Source organism: Neoarius graeffei, chromosome 19, assembly GCF_027579695.1.
Source record: "Neoarius graeffei isolate fNeoGra1 chromosome 19, fNeoGra1.pri, whole genome shotgun sequence".
Classification (NCBI taxonomy): domain Eukaryota; kingdom Metazoa; phylum Chordata; class Actinopteri; order Siluriformes; family Ariidae; genus Neoarius; species Neoarius graeffei.
In genome coordinates, this window is record NC_083587.1 from 49,309,067 (window position 1) to 49,324,752 (window position 15,686).

Consider the following 15,686-nt stretch of genomic DNA (forward strand, 5'->3'; position numbering starts at 1 on the left):
CTCTTCGTGCTGCTCCATCTTCACTCGTGCTTTTAAAAATGGCGGTCGTGAAAACAAACCAAACCGGGAAAGTAGGGAAGCGGAAGTGCGTGTACAGCAGATGTAGAGTGGACCAATCAGAGCCCTCTTGTCTGCGGCGCTGTCTGCGAGGCTTCTGCGGTGGTCACAATTTTTGGGAGGTGCGCGCAGAGCGTCTGCGAAGGTGGGGGGGCTACGCAGACACTGTCTGCGACGCTATCTGCGAGGACTGGGTTGTCAGCATAAATTGGCCTTTAGCCAGGATTGGGAAGGTTGGGAGAGTTTTTCTGAAAGTAGGGAGTGTAACTTGGTCATGACAGGGCTGGGGTTGAAAATTTCATCTTTTTTGGTGCAAGAAGAAGAAGGCTTTGTCACGTGCACACTCGAGCACAGTGAAATTCATCCTCTGCATTTCACCCATCTGAAGCAGTGAACACATACCCGCGTGCGCACGCACCCAGAGCCACGCTACAGCGCCCGGGGAGCAGTCAGGGGTTAGGTACCTTGCTCAAGGGCACTTCAGCCCAAGGCCGCCCCATGTTAACCTAACCTGCATGTCTTTGGACTGTGGGGGAAACCCAAGCAGACACGGGGAGAGCATGCAAACTCCACACATGCACCCCAGCCACTGGGCTCAAACCCAGAACCTTCTTGCTGTGAGGTGACAGTGCTAACCACTCCACCGCTGTGCCGCAATCTCGTGACTTCTGGAGCTGCAATTGAGCCTGAAAAAGAAATGAAAGAGAGCACTCATTTTAAGTATGAATTATATTTTATTAGGCATTTAACACATTTTATTAACTAACTTAATAAAATGTTAGTTTAGTTTCTTTAGTTTAAATTTAATCACCCAGAACTTTACAAATCACTGTAATTCCTGCAATAAAAGCAGACACCTTAAATTATAATTTCTAGTGCATTTAAGACAAAAAACAAAATACAAATTGCTGCAATCAAGTCCGATGACACAGAATACATCTTTACAGTCAACTACAAAGATAACCTAACAAGATTCAGCCAACTCTAAAGATCTCATCTCATTATCTCTAGCCGCTTTATCCTGTTCTACAGGGTCGCAGGCAAGCTGGAGCCTATCCCAGCTGACTACGGGCGAAAGGCGGGGTACACCCTGGACAAGTCGCCAGGGCATCACAGGGCTGACACATAGACACAGACAACCATTCACACTCACATTCACACCTACGGTCAATTTAGAGTCACCAGTTAACCTAACCTGCATGTCTTTGGACTGTGGGGGAAACCGGAGCACCCGGAGGAAACCCACGCGGACACGGGGAGAACATCCAAACTCCACACAGAAAGGCCCTCGCTGGCCACGGGGCTCGAACCCGGACCTTCTTGCTGTGAGGCGACAGCGCTAACCACTACACCACCGTGCCGCCCCCAACTTTAAAGATATATATGTATAAATAAAAAAGTATACACACAACTGAAAATAATAGATACGTTTAACAAGTTTTGATTTTACGAAATGTACATAATGCAAATGTTACATCGCAATGTTAGGAATCATTTAGATTCTGTTAAAAAGTGCAATAAACAGTATTAAAAATAAGTGAAATTGAGCTACAAATGAAAGGGAATTTCTGTAGTTACTTGAAATGTAAATACTGTAAATAAGACAAAAAAAATTCAGTAACGGTAGCTTATGAAAGTACTGTTTAAGATAATGTACACTACCGTTCAAAAGTTTGGGGTCACCCAGACAATTTTGTGTTTTCCATGAAAAGTCACACTTTTATTTCCCACCATAAGTTGTAAAATGAATAGAAAATATAGTCAAGACATTTTTCTGGCCATTTTGAGCATTTAATCGACCCCACAAATGTGATGCTCCAGAAACTCAATCTGCTCAAAGGAAGGTCAGTTTTATAGCTTCTCTAAAGAGCTCAACTGTTTTCAGCTGTGCTAACATGATTGTACAAGGGTTTTCTAATCATCCATTAGCCTTCTGAGGCAATGAGCAAACACATTGTACCATTAGAACACTGGAGTGAGAGTTGCTGGAAATGGGCCTCTATACACCTATGGAGATATTGCACCAAAAACCAGACATTTGCAGCTAGAATAGTCATTTACCACATTAGCAATGTATAGAGTGGATTTCTGATTAGTTTAAAGTGATCTTCATTGAAAAGAACAGTGCTTTTCTTTCAAAAATAAGGACATTTCAAAGTGACCCCTAACTTTTGAACGGTAGTGTAAATCTTGGCGAAAGAGAAACCGTTCGAAAGCGAAAGAGTGAAAGTGATTATCATGCCGTTACCATGGGAACAGTCTTTTATGAATGCAGAAGTGGGCTCTCGGCACGACTGAGGAAGGTGACGAGTTTTATGTTTCATCTAATTTAGGTCACTTAAAAATTGACCTCACATTTTATTTTGCGTGCCATATTATTTGGCCATGGGCACATAGGAAAGTGTGAAGTTTGTCTATGTTTATGCTTGTATGATTTAAAAAAAAAAAAAACTTACAAAAATATTTATGTAAATACATGACCTACTCATTTCTAAACCTGCGGAGCTTCGCCGGCGAAGCTCTAAAAACTCATAGTATTTTGCTTCCATTCAAGCCTCGTTTCAAAGTCTGGCCAGTAAGAACGCTACATTTTGGGGGGTAAATTTGATTTTTCTCGATTTAACGTCCATATGTGGAAAGCACGCATGCCCCGGGAAAAACACGTCTACAGAAATGCACAAAATTACTTCACAAAACAACAATTTTGGTTAGCACGGGTGAGTATAAAATTTATAGGCCGCGTTTGGGGATTTATGGCCGTGTTTTTTTTTGAGAATTGGCCGTGTATCAACGGCTGCACGGCTCGCTAGCTAAGCCTATGACCTCGGGTGATGTGTGTAGTGCAGCAGGTCGCGCACGTAATGCACACTATAGACCCCTTTCACTGACGTCACCCGAAACCGGAAGTAAACAGACCCTACGCCATTTTGGAAGACCAACAAACTCGTGATTAGGGGAAAATAACGGCAGCGGTATGTGAACCCACGAGAATAAAGTGGAGTGGCAAACGACTTAAACAAACAAATCTGAGCTGTTTTATTTATGATTTATTGGCCCAACAGTAGACTTGAAAGAAACCTGTGTGAGACTTGGCAAAAAACTGTGGATATAATGGATAAGTCTGTGCATGATCTGCGGACACTTTGAGGTAAGCAAACGCAAGAAATTCAGATTTAAAACATGCTAAAGTGGCCCCAAGTTGATAACTGTATGAGGAGCAAGCCTTCCAGACTTCTACAATTTATTAATAATAATAATAATAATTTAGGATGGTTTGGGGCTTGCTCGCTGCTGCCAGGTTGGTTGTTGAGTAGCCTGCCTTTTTTTTTTTTTTTTTCCTCTTGCGTGTGGTATCATTGTTGACGCGAGGTTGTTTTTTGAACATGCCAATGTGGACACGATTTCCCCTGATGAGTTATGACTTCAGACGCGATGCGTGTGTGGAGGTGTGGAGTCCGCGTGATATGTGCGTAAGATAGGCTTCTCATGTGTTTGGAGATCCGCGCTCTGAGACAAGCGCAAGCGCGCACACACACCCAGGGAAAAAAAAGGACCCCCCGAAAATATCAGCATAGTTCGAACAGTGAGTGTAGGCACTGGGTGTAAACAACAAATAGTTTACAATGTCTGGGTAGCAAACAGATGGCAGAATTGGTGTCAGGTCCTCCTTATGTTTCCATTCTCCCTTGCCGCGAGTCTTATCATATGGGTCAAACCCATCAATCACAGCCAGTTTCTCCACATACCGTGCCCTTTCTGCAGCTGGTAATGTACTCACATAACCCGAATTATCATCCATCGTGTCACTTTACTCTCGCTCGTACTTTGTTTTATATTGTGAGTGCATGTACTTGGTCTTCCAATATGGCGCCTAACAAAATCTCGCGGCGCGGTGACGTCATGTGAAAGGGGTCTATAGTTGCAGCATTGAGGTGTCCCACCACTATGAAGTGCATTTGAGTAGGCTAGATATGAAATCTTGTCCTGGATGCCTGGGGTCGTGATTTGTCAGTCCGTGTAATGGTTTGAACAGTTTGGAAAAACAGTTCTCTTTGTTTTGTTAATCATACGTGATGGCTAAGTTTAATTTTCTGCTTGCGTAGCCCCCAGAGAGCATCACGGAGGATAAGAAGAAAGGGAAACAGGAGAAGGTGAAGAAATGCATCCGTACAGCCGCAGGCACCACTTGGGAAGACTCGAGCCTCTCAGAGTGGGACTCAGGTACATGCGTTATCGCTGTTTCCAGTCGAGCATGCATGCACCGATTTACGTTTATTGTTTAAACTGTTCAAGTTTTAAATGTTGAACTGAGTTTAAGCAGTGAAATTGGGACTCGAACATGCTTTCATTTCTCTAAAACAATTCTCATTCCGAGAGGATGAGAGCTCAAGAATAACAGATGTGTGCGTTTCACTTCCGGACTCTTCTTTCCTCAGACGACTTCAGGATATTCTGTGGAGATCTGGGTAATGAGGTGAACGACGATATCCTGACACGAGCATTCAGTCGCTATCCATCCTTTCTGAAGGCGAAAGTGGTTCGAGACAAACGCACCGGGAAGACCAAGGGCTACGGTTTCGTCAGCTTCAAGGACCCTAATGATTATGTGCGTGCCATGAGGGAGATGAACGGTGAGTGGAGACGGAGCTCTTTGGAATCATCGTCATGAAACAGATTAAGCTGAGACTAGAGGTCTGCGCAGGACAGAATTTTCAGTCCCGCTCCCGCATTGTGCTAGCCTGGCTAACGCGACTTCAAAGCTCTCCGAGCTATTGGTCTGGCCAAGATATTAAGCCCAACCGTTTCCCAGAGCGCGTGGTTGACCCGCCTCCCTGAAATGCCTCAGTTTGCTACTGGTCGAAGCCAGAAAAGGCTGTGACGAAGCTTAAACCAATCACATCACTCTTTCCTCTGATGTATGTGACGCGACAGGGCTAACTGGTAGATTAAACTCTTACCGAAGCCGGTCGGGAGCAAGGCGAAAACGTCCTTCCTTTCAATAAATACCTCCAGGGCTGCTCTTTGCTCCGTTTTCAATGAGAACTTCCCGTTGAATGCTTTCAATACAGCATCTATGCGTAATAGATGCGGAAGCGTGAATGAAGCGCTTCCGGCATAGATTCTGTAAACAATCTATGGCTTCCGGTCGCAGTTCTACTACATCAGTGCCTTGAACACGCCTCTACCCAGGGCCGTTGGAGATGCTCAGAGTTGATTGGTTCCCGATTTTTCGGGAGCTTGGAAGAGTTGTAGATAGCTTGCCTGGACAGACTAAAGGCCTCTGCATGCTTGTGCGACAAGGCTTTCGCAGATAGCTTTTCGCAGACAGTTGTAATTTCTTGTTGAGCGGGGGAATAGGCGTGCGCGATGTTATTCACCGGCACAACGCAAGGGGGCGAGAAGTCGCTAGGAGTAGTTGGTGGGTGTGGTTAATGGAGTGTTTATCCTCCGGTTACTTATAATGACTAGAACTTTTTTTTTTTTTAATATATAATGACTAGAACTGGAGTCGTATAGATGTCCGTACTTCCTCACTTCCTCAATCAACCGCTCTTCATGCTGCTCCATCTTCACTCGTGTTTTTAAAAATGCCGGTCGTGAAAACAAAACAAACCGGGAAAGTAGGGAAGCGGAAGTGCGTGTACAGCGGGTAGAGTGGACCAATCGGAGCCCTCTTGTCTGCGAGGCTTCTGCAGTGGTCACAATTCTTGGGAGGTGCGCGCAGAGCGTCTGCGAAGGTGGGGGGGCTACGCAGACACTGTCTGCGACACCGTCTGCGAGGACTGGGTTGTCAGCATAAATTGGCCTTAAGCTCGCAACAGGCCCCCGTGTTGCATCACGCTTAGGATGGGCGGGCCCAGGCTAGCATTGTGCAGTCCCGCTCCCACAAAGAATTATGATTTTCAGTCCCGCCCGCGCCTGCCATATTTTGTCCCGCTTGACATGCGGGATCCCACATGATGCAGACATTCGCGTTATCTCATCTCATCTCATTATCTGTAGCCGCTTTATCCTTCTACAGGGTCGCAGGCAAGCTGGAGCCTATCCCAGCTGACTACGGGCGAAAGGCGGGGTACACCCTGGACAAGTCGCCAGGTCATCACAGGGCTGACACATAGACACAGACAACCATTCACACTCACATTCACACCTACGCTCAATTTAGAGTCACCAGTTAACCTAACCTGCATGTCTTTGGACTGTGGGGGAAACCGGAGCACCCGGAGGAAACCCACGCGGACACGGGGAGAACATGCAAACTCCGCACAGAAAGGCCCTCGCCGGCCACGGGGCTCGAACCCAGGACCTTCTTGCTGTGAGGCGACAGCGCTAATCACTACACCACCGTGCCGCCACGTTCGCGTTATTTCTCACGAAAGTTCTTGTCATTTGGCTTGGGGAATTAAACATGCTGAGCTTAGCTGAGCTCTCCACTGACCAATCCTTCACCTCGCGTACGTAGCGAGGGTGCGCGTTGCCAGGCGGCATGCGCAGCTGAGGCTTTACAGAGATACCCAACACACCTACCAAAATCTACAGTGGATATTAAGAATATTGTAGATTGCACATAGCTTATATGTCACTCCTCACATTTCAGGACTCTTGACTCTTTAACGGTAAATGTACCTCTTTTTAAAGCAGCACTTACTTCTGAAGCACTGTGAGCTTCACTAGAGGAGCTCTGCTCTTCTGCCATGATCGGAGAGCTCAAACACGGAAGAGCGGAAAGGAATCGGAAACGTACGCGAGATTAGACCACATCCGCAAATTTAGGCATCTTAAAATGTTTTTATTAATGCCAAATAAAATATCCAGCACAAATTATATATGATAGACATAAATTAATAATTTATACATTTTATTTTAAACACGTTTTTAGTTAGCGGGACCGCAGCTTATCACCTCTCCCGTCCGCTCCCGCATTGTGCACTCCCCCTCCCGCCCGCGCCCGCAATGAGCTTTCAAAATTTGTCCCGCGCCGCACTGCTTTGCGTCGGGTCCCGCGGGACTCCCACGGGAGTGCAGGGCTCTAGCTGAGGCCGGAGAAGAAAAATGCGTTCGTCACTGTAATTTAACCCAAGATGAGGTTTTGATATTTAGGAAGGATAAGACTGCAAATATTATTCCGCTTTTTCTAACCACCGTGTGAATATCTGTCCTTTGCTAACAATGTTTTTTTTTTTATCTGCTTGCAGGAAAATATGTAGGCAGCAGACCCATCAAACTGCGAAAGAGCACGTGGAAAGACAGGAACCTGGAGATCGTACGCAAAAAGCAGAAGGAGAAAAAGAAGCTGGGGCTTAGATAAGGTCTGAGAGGCCGAGTCCAAACTGTAGCGCAAGTGGACGAGTGTTCGCCTCCATCTCCTGCTGTACACCGACAGCCTCATGATGTGAAAGACTGAAATACACAACTGTGGTAGCAGCGGATGGGAGTAGATCAGTAACACTCTTTCCATAAAGTGTGAAGCTTTGGCTGCAGTGCAGTGGTGGTTCTCATTTCTGTCACATTTCACTACCCAGGTCATTAGAACGCACTGCGCTCATACCTCCTGTTTTTTCTGTCGATCCAAGTCTTTTACAATTGCATTCAGCATCGACTTTCAAACTTCTATAGTACGGTTGTGTGTTTTTAATCTTGATTTTTTTGCTTACCCAGTTACCAGAAATAACCATCTTGTTCTTCGATTTTGATGTTAGGAGCTGGTGAACAATAATGCAAAACCTGTGAATAAACCTCACATTTTATTTTGCGTGCCAGTTTGTAGTTTGTTTCATCAGTATTAGCCAGATGTGACACTTATCACAATCCGTAGTAACCGCCTGGTCACGGCTGCAGCGGTTTAAATTCATAAACTAGGTCGTTTACTTTTTGGGAAATACAACCTAATAAAATATGAAATATTGAGAGCAGGTACAAACAGATGTAATAACAGTGTGAACAAGATTTAAAAAAAAAAAAAAAGTATAATTATTGAGTGATGCAGCTGAGGTTGGGACGCAATCAGAACTAGTTCTGATGGCATGCAAAAGTTTGGGCGCCCTTGCTGAAAATGTCTGTTACTGTGAGCAGAAGATGAACTGATCACCATAAGGGTAAAGATGACACTTTTCTTTAATATTTTCCACAAGATTATTTTTATTTCCATCATTTACAGGCATAAAATACCAAAAAATGAAAAGGACCTGAAGCAAAAGTTTGGGCACCCTGCATGATTAGTACCTAGTAACACCCTCTTTGGCAAGTATCACAGCTTGTAAACACTTTTTGTAGCCAGATAATAATCTTTCAGTTCTTACCTGGGGGATTTTCGCGCATTCGTCCTTGCAAAAGGCTTCCAGTTCTACAAGTTTCTTGGGCTGTCTTGCATGCACTGCTCTTTTGAGATCTATCCACAGATTTTCAATGATGTTTAGGTCAGGGGACTGTGAGGGCCAGGGCAAAACCTTCAGCTTGTGCCTCTTGAGGTATTCCATTGTAGATTTTGAGGTGTGTTTTGGATCATTGTCTTATTGTAGGACCCATCCTCTTTTTAACTTCAACTTTTTTACAGATGGTGTGATGTTTGCTTCCAGAATTTGCTGGTATTTGTTCGAATCCGTGCTTCCCTCGACCAATGAAATGTGCCCTGTGCCACTGGCTGCAACACAACCCCAAAGCATGATCGATCCACACCCATGCTTCAGAGTTGGAGAGGTGTTCTTTTCCTGGAATTTGGCACCCTTTTTTCTCCCAACATACCTTTGCACATTGTGGCCAAAAAGTTCTATTTTGATTTCATCAGTCCACAGGACTTGTTTCCAAAATGCATCAGGCTTATTTAGATGTTCATTTACAAACTTCAGATGCTGAATTTTGTGGCTAGGACGCAGGAAAGGTTTTCTTCCGATGACTCTCTCATGAAGGTCATATTTGTTCGGGTGTCGCTGCATAGTAGAACAGCGCACCACCACTCCAGGGTCTGCCAAATCTTTCTGAAGGTCTTTTGCAGTCAAACAGGGTTTTTATTTGCCTTTCTAGCAATCCAATGAGCAGTTCTTTCAGAAAGTTTTCTTCATCTTCCAGACCTCACCTTGATCTCCACTGTTTCTGTTAACTGCCATTTCTTAATAACATTACAAATTGAGGAAACAGCTACCTGAAAACACTTTGCTGTGTTCTTGTAGCCTTCTCCTGCTTTGTGAGCATCAATTATTGTATTATTCAGAATGCGAGGGAGTTGCTTAGAGGAGCCCATGGCTGTTGATTTTAGGGACAAGTTTGAGGACTCAGAGAATTTATACAGCTTTGAAATCTGCATCATCTGACCTTTCCTAACGAAGAATTTGAACAAGCCACAGCTCAATAAGCTAATTAAGGTCTGGAACCTTGGTAAAAGTTACCTGAGAACTCAAATGTATTGGGGTGCCCAAACTTTCGCATGGTGTTCCTTTTCTTTTTTTCACTCCAATTGTCTCCTCTCATCTCATTATCTGTAGCCGCTTTATCCTGTTCTACAGGGTCGCAGGCAAGCTGGAGCCTATCCCAGCTGACTACGGGCGAAAGGCGGGGTACACCCTGGACAAGTCGCCAGGTCATCACAGGGCTGACACATAGACACAGACAACCATTCACACTCACATTCACACCTACGGTCAATTTAGAGTCACCAGTTAACCTAACCTGCATGTCTTTGGACTGTGGGGGAAACCGGAGCACCCGGAGGAAACCCACGTGGACACGGGGAGAACATGCAAACTCCACACAGAAAGGCCCTCGCCGGCCACGGGGCTCGAACCCGGACCTTCTTGCTGTGAGGCGACAGCACTAACCACTACACCACCACGCCGCCCCCACTCTCCAATTGTACAAAACAAAAATAATACACGAATCTTGCAGAAAACGCTGAAACGAAATGTCTCGTCTTTACCTTTATGCCTTTTGGTGATCAGTTCATCTTCTGCTCACTTAACAATTCACAGTAACAGATATTTTCAGCAAGGGTGCCCAAACTTTTGCATGCCACTGTAAATAGTGCTGCCATTTCTACTTCTGGCTGTTTTTCTTCGTGTTTTCAGGGGCATCGTGGTAGGCTTCATATCTATTAAGGAAAAAAAAAATCCTGTTGAGGTCAATGCCCACTTCAGGTTGAAATCTAAATACAGATATTTAGAGCGCCTAACCTGATGCAGATAGTGGCATTGAGTGACACCCCAAATACACACATTTACAGATACTGGCATATTTGAGAATACCAGGGAACACCTGTGCAGGCATATGTGAAACACTGACCGTCACATGAGGTCAGGTTCGAATATGGAACTGTCGAGCTGTCAGACACATGCAGCACCACCCATGCTTCCCTCTTGGTGACTCTGAGATGTGGAATTTGTGGTTGATCGAGGACAGATGGGTGGCACTGTCGCCTCACAGCAAGAAGGTTCTGGGTTCAAGCCCAGCAGCTGACCAGGGCCTTTCTGTGTGGAGTTTGCGTGTTCTCTGCATGGGTTTGCTCCGGTTGATATTCCAAAGACAGGCTAATTGGTGGCTCTAAATTGTCCATGGGTGTGAATGGTTGAAAGGAAAATAATCCAGTTGAAGGCCACGGGAAAGCACTACTGTAATGTTCCCAAGACACTTTGACAGCCGAAGCCGTCAGAGCGGCCACGTCACTGTCGTGATATGCCTGGATGGAGAGGACAAAATTTGAGATTTGTTGCAAAAATCAAACACCACTACAAACTAGTATGAGATAAGTACTGAATCTAGGGCGGCACGGTGGTGTAGTGGTTAGCGCTGTCGCCTCACAGCAAGAAGGTCCGGGTTCGAGCCCCGTGGCCGGCGAGGGCCTTTCTGTGCGGAGTTTGCATGTTCTCCCCGTGTCCACGTGGGTTTCCTCCGGGTGCTCCGGTTTCCCCCACAGTCCAAAGACATGCAGGTTAGGTTAACTGGTGACTCTAAATTGACCGTAGGTGTGAATGTGAGTGTGAATGGTTGTCTGTGTCTATGTGTCAGCCCTGTGATGACCTGGCGACTTGTCCAGGGTGTACCCCGCCTTTCGCCCGTAGTCGGCTGGGATAGGCTCCAGCTTGCCTGCGACCCTGTAGAACAGGATAAAGCGGCTACAGATAATGAGATGAAGTACTGAATCTTCCAAAATGTCTTACCAAGGACTGACTGTTCCTAACCTTTCCACTAGGAGGCGTACCAACATGATTCTTTTTCATCACAAGTCTCCAGTGACTACTCCTTTCTACTTTATATTGCTTTTCTTTTTTTAACAGGAAGTGCAAACCGAAAATAAGTTGCTGTAAGTGGTTCCTCAGAGAAAATTCCGTGTCTCACATGCATTGAATAAGATCATGTGTTTTGAAAAAGCCTCATTTCCTAATTTCAGAGTGAGAGTCCACTTTTGCTTTAGTATGAAGAGACAGCTTTTGACAATAAATACCGAGCAAACCATAAACACACCACAGTGAGCAGGATGCAGAGAAGGGGGACTGGTAGGAGTTATCACAGCTCTTCTATACTATATATATATATATCTCAGCTTGTATTTCTACATTAACTCTTTTTGTATTTCCTATTTCTTACGCTTGCAGTGGAAGGCTGAATTTGCATCTTTTCAAACTATTTTTGTTTCATATCTCAATATCTAAAATAACTTTCTTCAAGATGTGCATCACATCACAAAAAGGAGGGTTAAATACTTTTGAACAGCAACACGGGATTTATTTTAGATGTGAAAAACTTGTCATTTGATTATCTCTTTAATTATGTATGTGTCAAACAATTGCTAGCACATATCTGATTGCTGCAGTTCTGGAAAAGGGAGAGGCAATTATTTGTCTGGTCACACAAAAAAAATAATAAGAAGAATTCAGCAGGAATACGAATGTTAGAAAGCACAAGACCTCATTAGGGATAGTAATTAATAATGGAATAATATTATTGGCAGTGCAAACAGCAATACAGGGATTGTGTACTAATATAAATATATCTTCTTAATAATAAAAATGCCTGGTTGTGGCTTAACATGTGGGGACAAGATAATTAACTCATAGCTGTGACTTGCATAGTAAGGCAAGATATCGTTAAGGCTTGGCCATGACTTAGTAACACATGAAAACGAGCTAAAGTCATGGCCACAATTTAGTAATACATAGATCATTACGGCATTACCATTACTTAGTAACGTGAAAATGAGATGATAAAATCATGGTCATGACTCGTGACACAGGAATGAGAGAATTAAATCATGGCCACCACTTCGTAACACATGAGAATGAGATGATAAAATCATTGTAACTCATGGAAATGAAATAATTGTCATGACCATGACTAAGTAACCTATGGGAACAATGTCATGCTTTTCTTGTCATTGCCATGACTTAGTTAAACAAGGGAAATATCAACCTATATAAGCTAAAACTTAAGATAAAGCCTACCTCTCTTGGGGAGGGGGGGAATATACAGTTACTCATTCCCTGAGCACCTTACCCTGTGTTTCAGGTAAGCTGTGATCACTTCTGTATGGCCTCGTCCCCTTCTGTTAGTAGTTTTGGCCATGACTGAATAATCTCATTCCCACTCCTTATTAAGTAATGACCATGACTTATTTATCTCATTCGCACTCCTTACAAAGTCAAGGGCATGACTTGATTATCTGATTCTCACTTATTACAAAGTCATGACCATAATTTAATCTCATACCCATGTGTTACAAAGTCATGCCCATGACTCAATATCTCAATCATATTCCTTATTAAGACGTGCCTGTGATTTAATTATCTCATTCTCACACCTTACTAAAGATGTGTCTGTGACTCAGTTCTCGTGTGTTATCAAATCATGCCCAGGACTTAATTGTCTTATTCCAGTGTGTTACTATGTCATGGTCATGACTTAATTGTCTCATTCCAGTATGTTACTATGTCATAGTCATGACTTAATTGTCTCATTCCCATTTGTTACGAAGTCATGACCAAGACTTAATTATCTCGTTCCCATTCCTTATTAAGATGTGCCTGTGATTTAATTATCTCCTTCCCATACCTTACAAAGGATGCGTCTGTGACTCAGTTATCTTGTCCTTATGCATTACCAAGTCATGTCCATGACTTAATTATCTTGTTGTTGTCTATTACTAAGTTGTGGTCATTACTTAGTTGTCTCGTTCCAGTGTGTTACTATGTCGTGGTCATGACTTTGTCTCATTCCTATGTGTTACTAAGTCATGGTCATGACTGTCTCATTCCCATATGTTACTAAATTGTGGTCGTGACTTTGTCTCATTCCTATATGTTACGAAATCACGGTCATGACTTTGTCTCATTCCTATATGTTACTAAATCTTGGTCATGACTTTGTCTCATTCCTATATGTTAAAAAATCACGGTCATGACATTGTCTCATTCCTATATGTTACTAAATTGTGGTCATTACTTTGTCTCATTCCTATATGTTACAAAATCACGATCATGACATTGTCTCATTCCTCTATGTTACTAAATTGTGGTCATGACTTTGTCTCATTCCTATATGTTACTAAATCTTGGTCATTACTTTGTCTCATTCCTATATGTTACAAAATCACGATCATGACATTGTCTCATTCCTATATGTTACTAAATTGTGGTCATGACTTTGTCTCATTCCTATATGTTACTAAATCTTGGTCATGACTTTGTCTCATTCCTATATGTTACAAAATCACGGTCATGACTTTGTCTCATTCCTATATGTTACTAAATCTTGGTCATGACTTTATCTCATTCCTATGTGTTAAAAAATCACGGTCATGACATTGTCTCATTCCTATATGTTACTAAATTGTGGTCATGACTTTGTCTCATTCCTATATGTTACTAAATCTTGGTCATTACTTTGTCTCATTCCTATATGCTACAAAATCACGATCATGACATTGTCTTGTTCCTATATTACCCCTTTTCCACCAAATCAGTTCCAGGGCTGGTTCGGGGCCGGTGCTGGTTCACAACTCGTTCAACTTGCGAACCAGCTGAGAACCAGTTTGCTTTTCCATAGCTCGGGGTGCTAAGGGGAGCCACGTGATTACGTCACTGTATACATCAGTTACATCGCTGCATTTGCATAAACCTTGGCGCGAACATCGACGCAACAACAACAATAATAATGGATGACTGCTGCTTTACTGCATCCATGATATCTCGTTGCTTATTTAAAAATGGCGCCCTCTCGCGGTCTTGCTATTGTTGTTGGTCTTAACAACTCTCCCCCCCGCTGACGTAAGCAGTTCTTTCTTCTAGCCCAGCAAAGAGCTGGTGCTACCCTGGAACCGGTTTTTCTGGCCCACAGCCAGTTCTTTGTCAGTGGAAACAGAAAACCCGGTTCCAAACTAAGCACTGGCCCCGAACCAGCCCTGGAACTGATTTGGTGGAAAAAGGGCTATGAGTTACTAAATCGTGATCATGACTTTGTCTCATTCCTATGTGTTACTAAATCGTGGTCATGAATTTGTCTCACTCCTATATGTTACTAAATCTTGGTCATAACTTTGTCTCATTCCTATATGTTACAAAATCACGGTCATGACATTGTCTCATTCCTATATTTTACTAAATCGTGGTCATGACTTTGTCTCATTCCTATATGTTACTAAATCTTGGTCATGACTTTGTCTCATTCCTATATGTTACTAAATCACGGTCATGACTTTGTCTCATTCCTATATGTTACTAAATCTTGGTCATGACTTTGTCTTGTTCCTATATTACCCCTTTTCCACCAAATCAGTTCCAGGGCTGGTTCGGGGCCGGTGCTGGTTCACAACTCGTTCAACTTGCGAACCAGCTGAGAACCAGTTTGCTTTTCCATAGCTCGGGGTGCCAAGGGGAGCCACGTGATTGTCACTGTATACGTCAGTTACATCGCAGCATTTGCATAAACCTTGGCGCGAACATCGACGCAAGAAGAAGAAGAAGAAGCAACAACAACAATAATAATGGATGACTGCTGCTTTACTGAATCCATGATATCTCGTTGCTTATTTAAAAATGGCGCCCTCTCGCGGTCTTGCTATTGTTGTTGGTCTTAACAACTCTGCCCATTCCCCCCCCCCCCCCCCGCTGATGTAAGCAGTTCTTTCCTCTAGCCCAGCAAAGAGCTGGTGCTACCCTGGAACTGTTTTTTCTGGCCCAGAGCCAGTTCTTTGTCAGTGGAAACAGAAAACCCGGTTCCAAACTAAGCACTGGCCCCGAACCAGCCCTGGAACTGATTTGGTGGAAAAAGGGCTGAGTTACTAAATCGTGATCGTGACTTTGTCTCATTCCTATATGTTACTAAATCTTGGTCATGACTTTGTCTCGTTCCTATATGTTACTAAATCGTGGTCATGACTTAGGAATGAGACAAAGTCATGACCAAGATTTAGTAACATATAGGAATGAGACAAAGTCATGATCACGATTGATGTGTTACTAAATCACGGTCATGACTTTGTCTCATTCCTATATGTTACTAAATCGTGGTCATGACTTAGGAATGAGACAAAGTCATGACCGTGATTTAGTAACATATAGGAATGAGACAAAGTCATGATCACGATTGATGTGTTACTAAATCACGGTCATGACTTTGTCTCGTTCCTATATGTTACTAAATCGTGG

The 15,686-nt window shown here is 43.5% G+C and overlaps 2 protein-coding genes across 10 annotated transcripts in view; both read left to right on the forward strand.

Moving 5' to 3' along the window:
• rbm42 (RNA binding motif protein 42) overlaps positions 1 to 7,805 on the forward strand; it is a 41,699-nt gene extending 33,894 nt beyond the window's left edge. For all 3 annotated transcript variants that reach the window (XM_060900205.1, XM_060900204.1, XM_060900206.1), the window contains exons 9-11: positions 4,161 to 4,278; positions 4,494 to 4,688; positions 7,254 to 7,805. In XM_060900205.1, the coding sequence (XP_060756188.1) occupies positions 4,161 to 4,278; positions 4,494 to 4,688; positions 7,254 to 7,366 (426 nt within the window). In that variant the 3' untranslated portion in view covers positions 7,367 to 7,805. The remainder of the gene's footprint in view (positions 1 to 4,160; positions 4,279 to 4,493; positions 4,689 to 7,253) is intronic.
• A 3,611-nt stretch (positions 7,806 to 11,416) lies between these two features.
• arhgap33 (Rho GTPase activating protein 33) overlaps positions 11,417 to 15,686 on the forward strand; it is a 121,303-nt gene continuing 117,033 nt past the window's right edge. For 2 of the 7 annotated variants that reach the window (XM_060900209.1, XM_060900211.1), the window contains exon 1: positions 11,417 to 11,540. In XM_060900209.1, coding sequence (XP_060756192.1) covers positions 11,522 to 11,540 — 19 coding nt within the window. In that variant the 5' untranslated portion in view covers positions 11,417 to 11,521. The remainder of the gene's footprint in view (positions 11,541 to 15,686) is intronic. The other 5 variants (XM_060900207.1, XM_060900217.1, XM_060900214.1 and 2 more) reach the window with 3 other exon arrangements.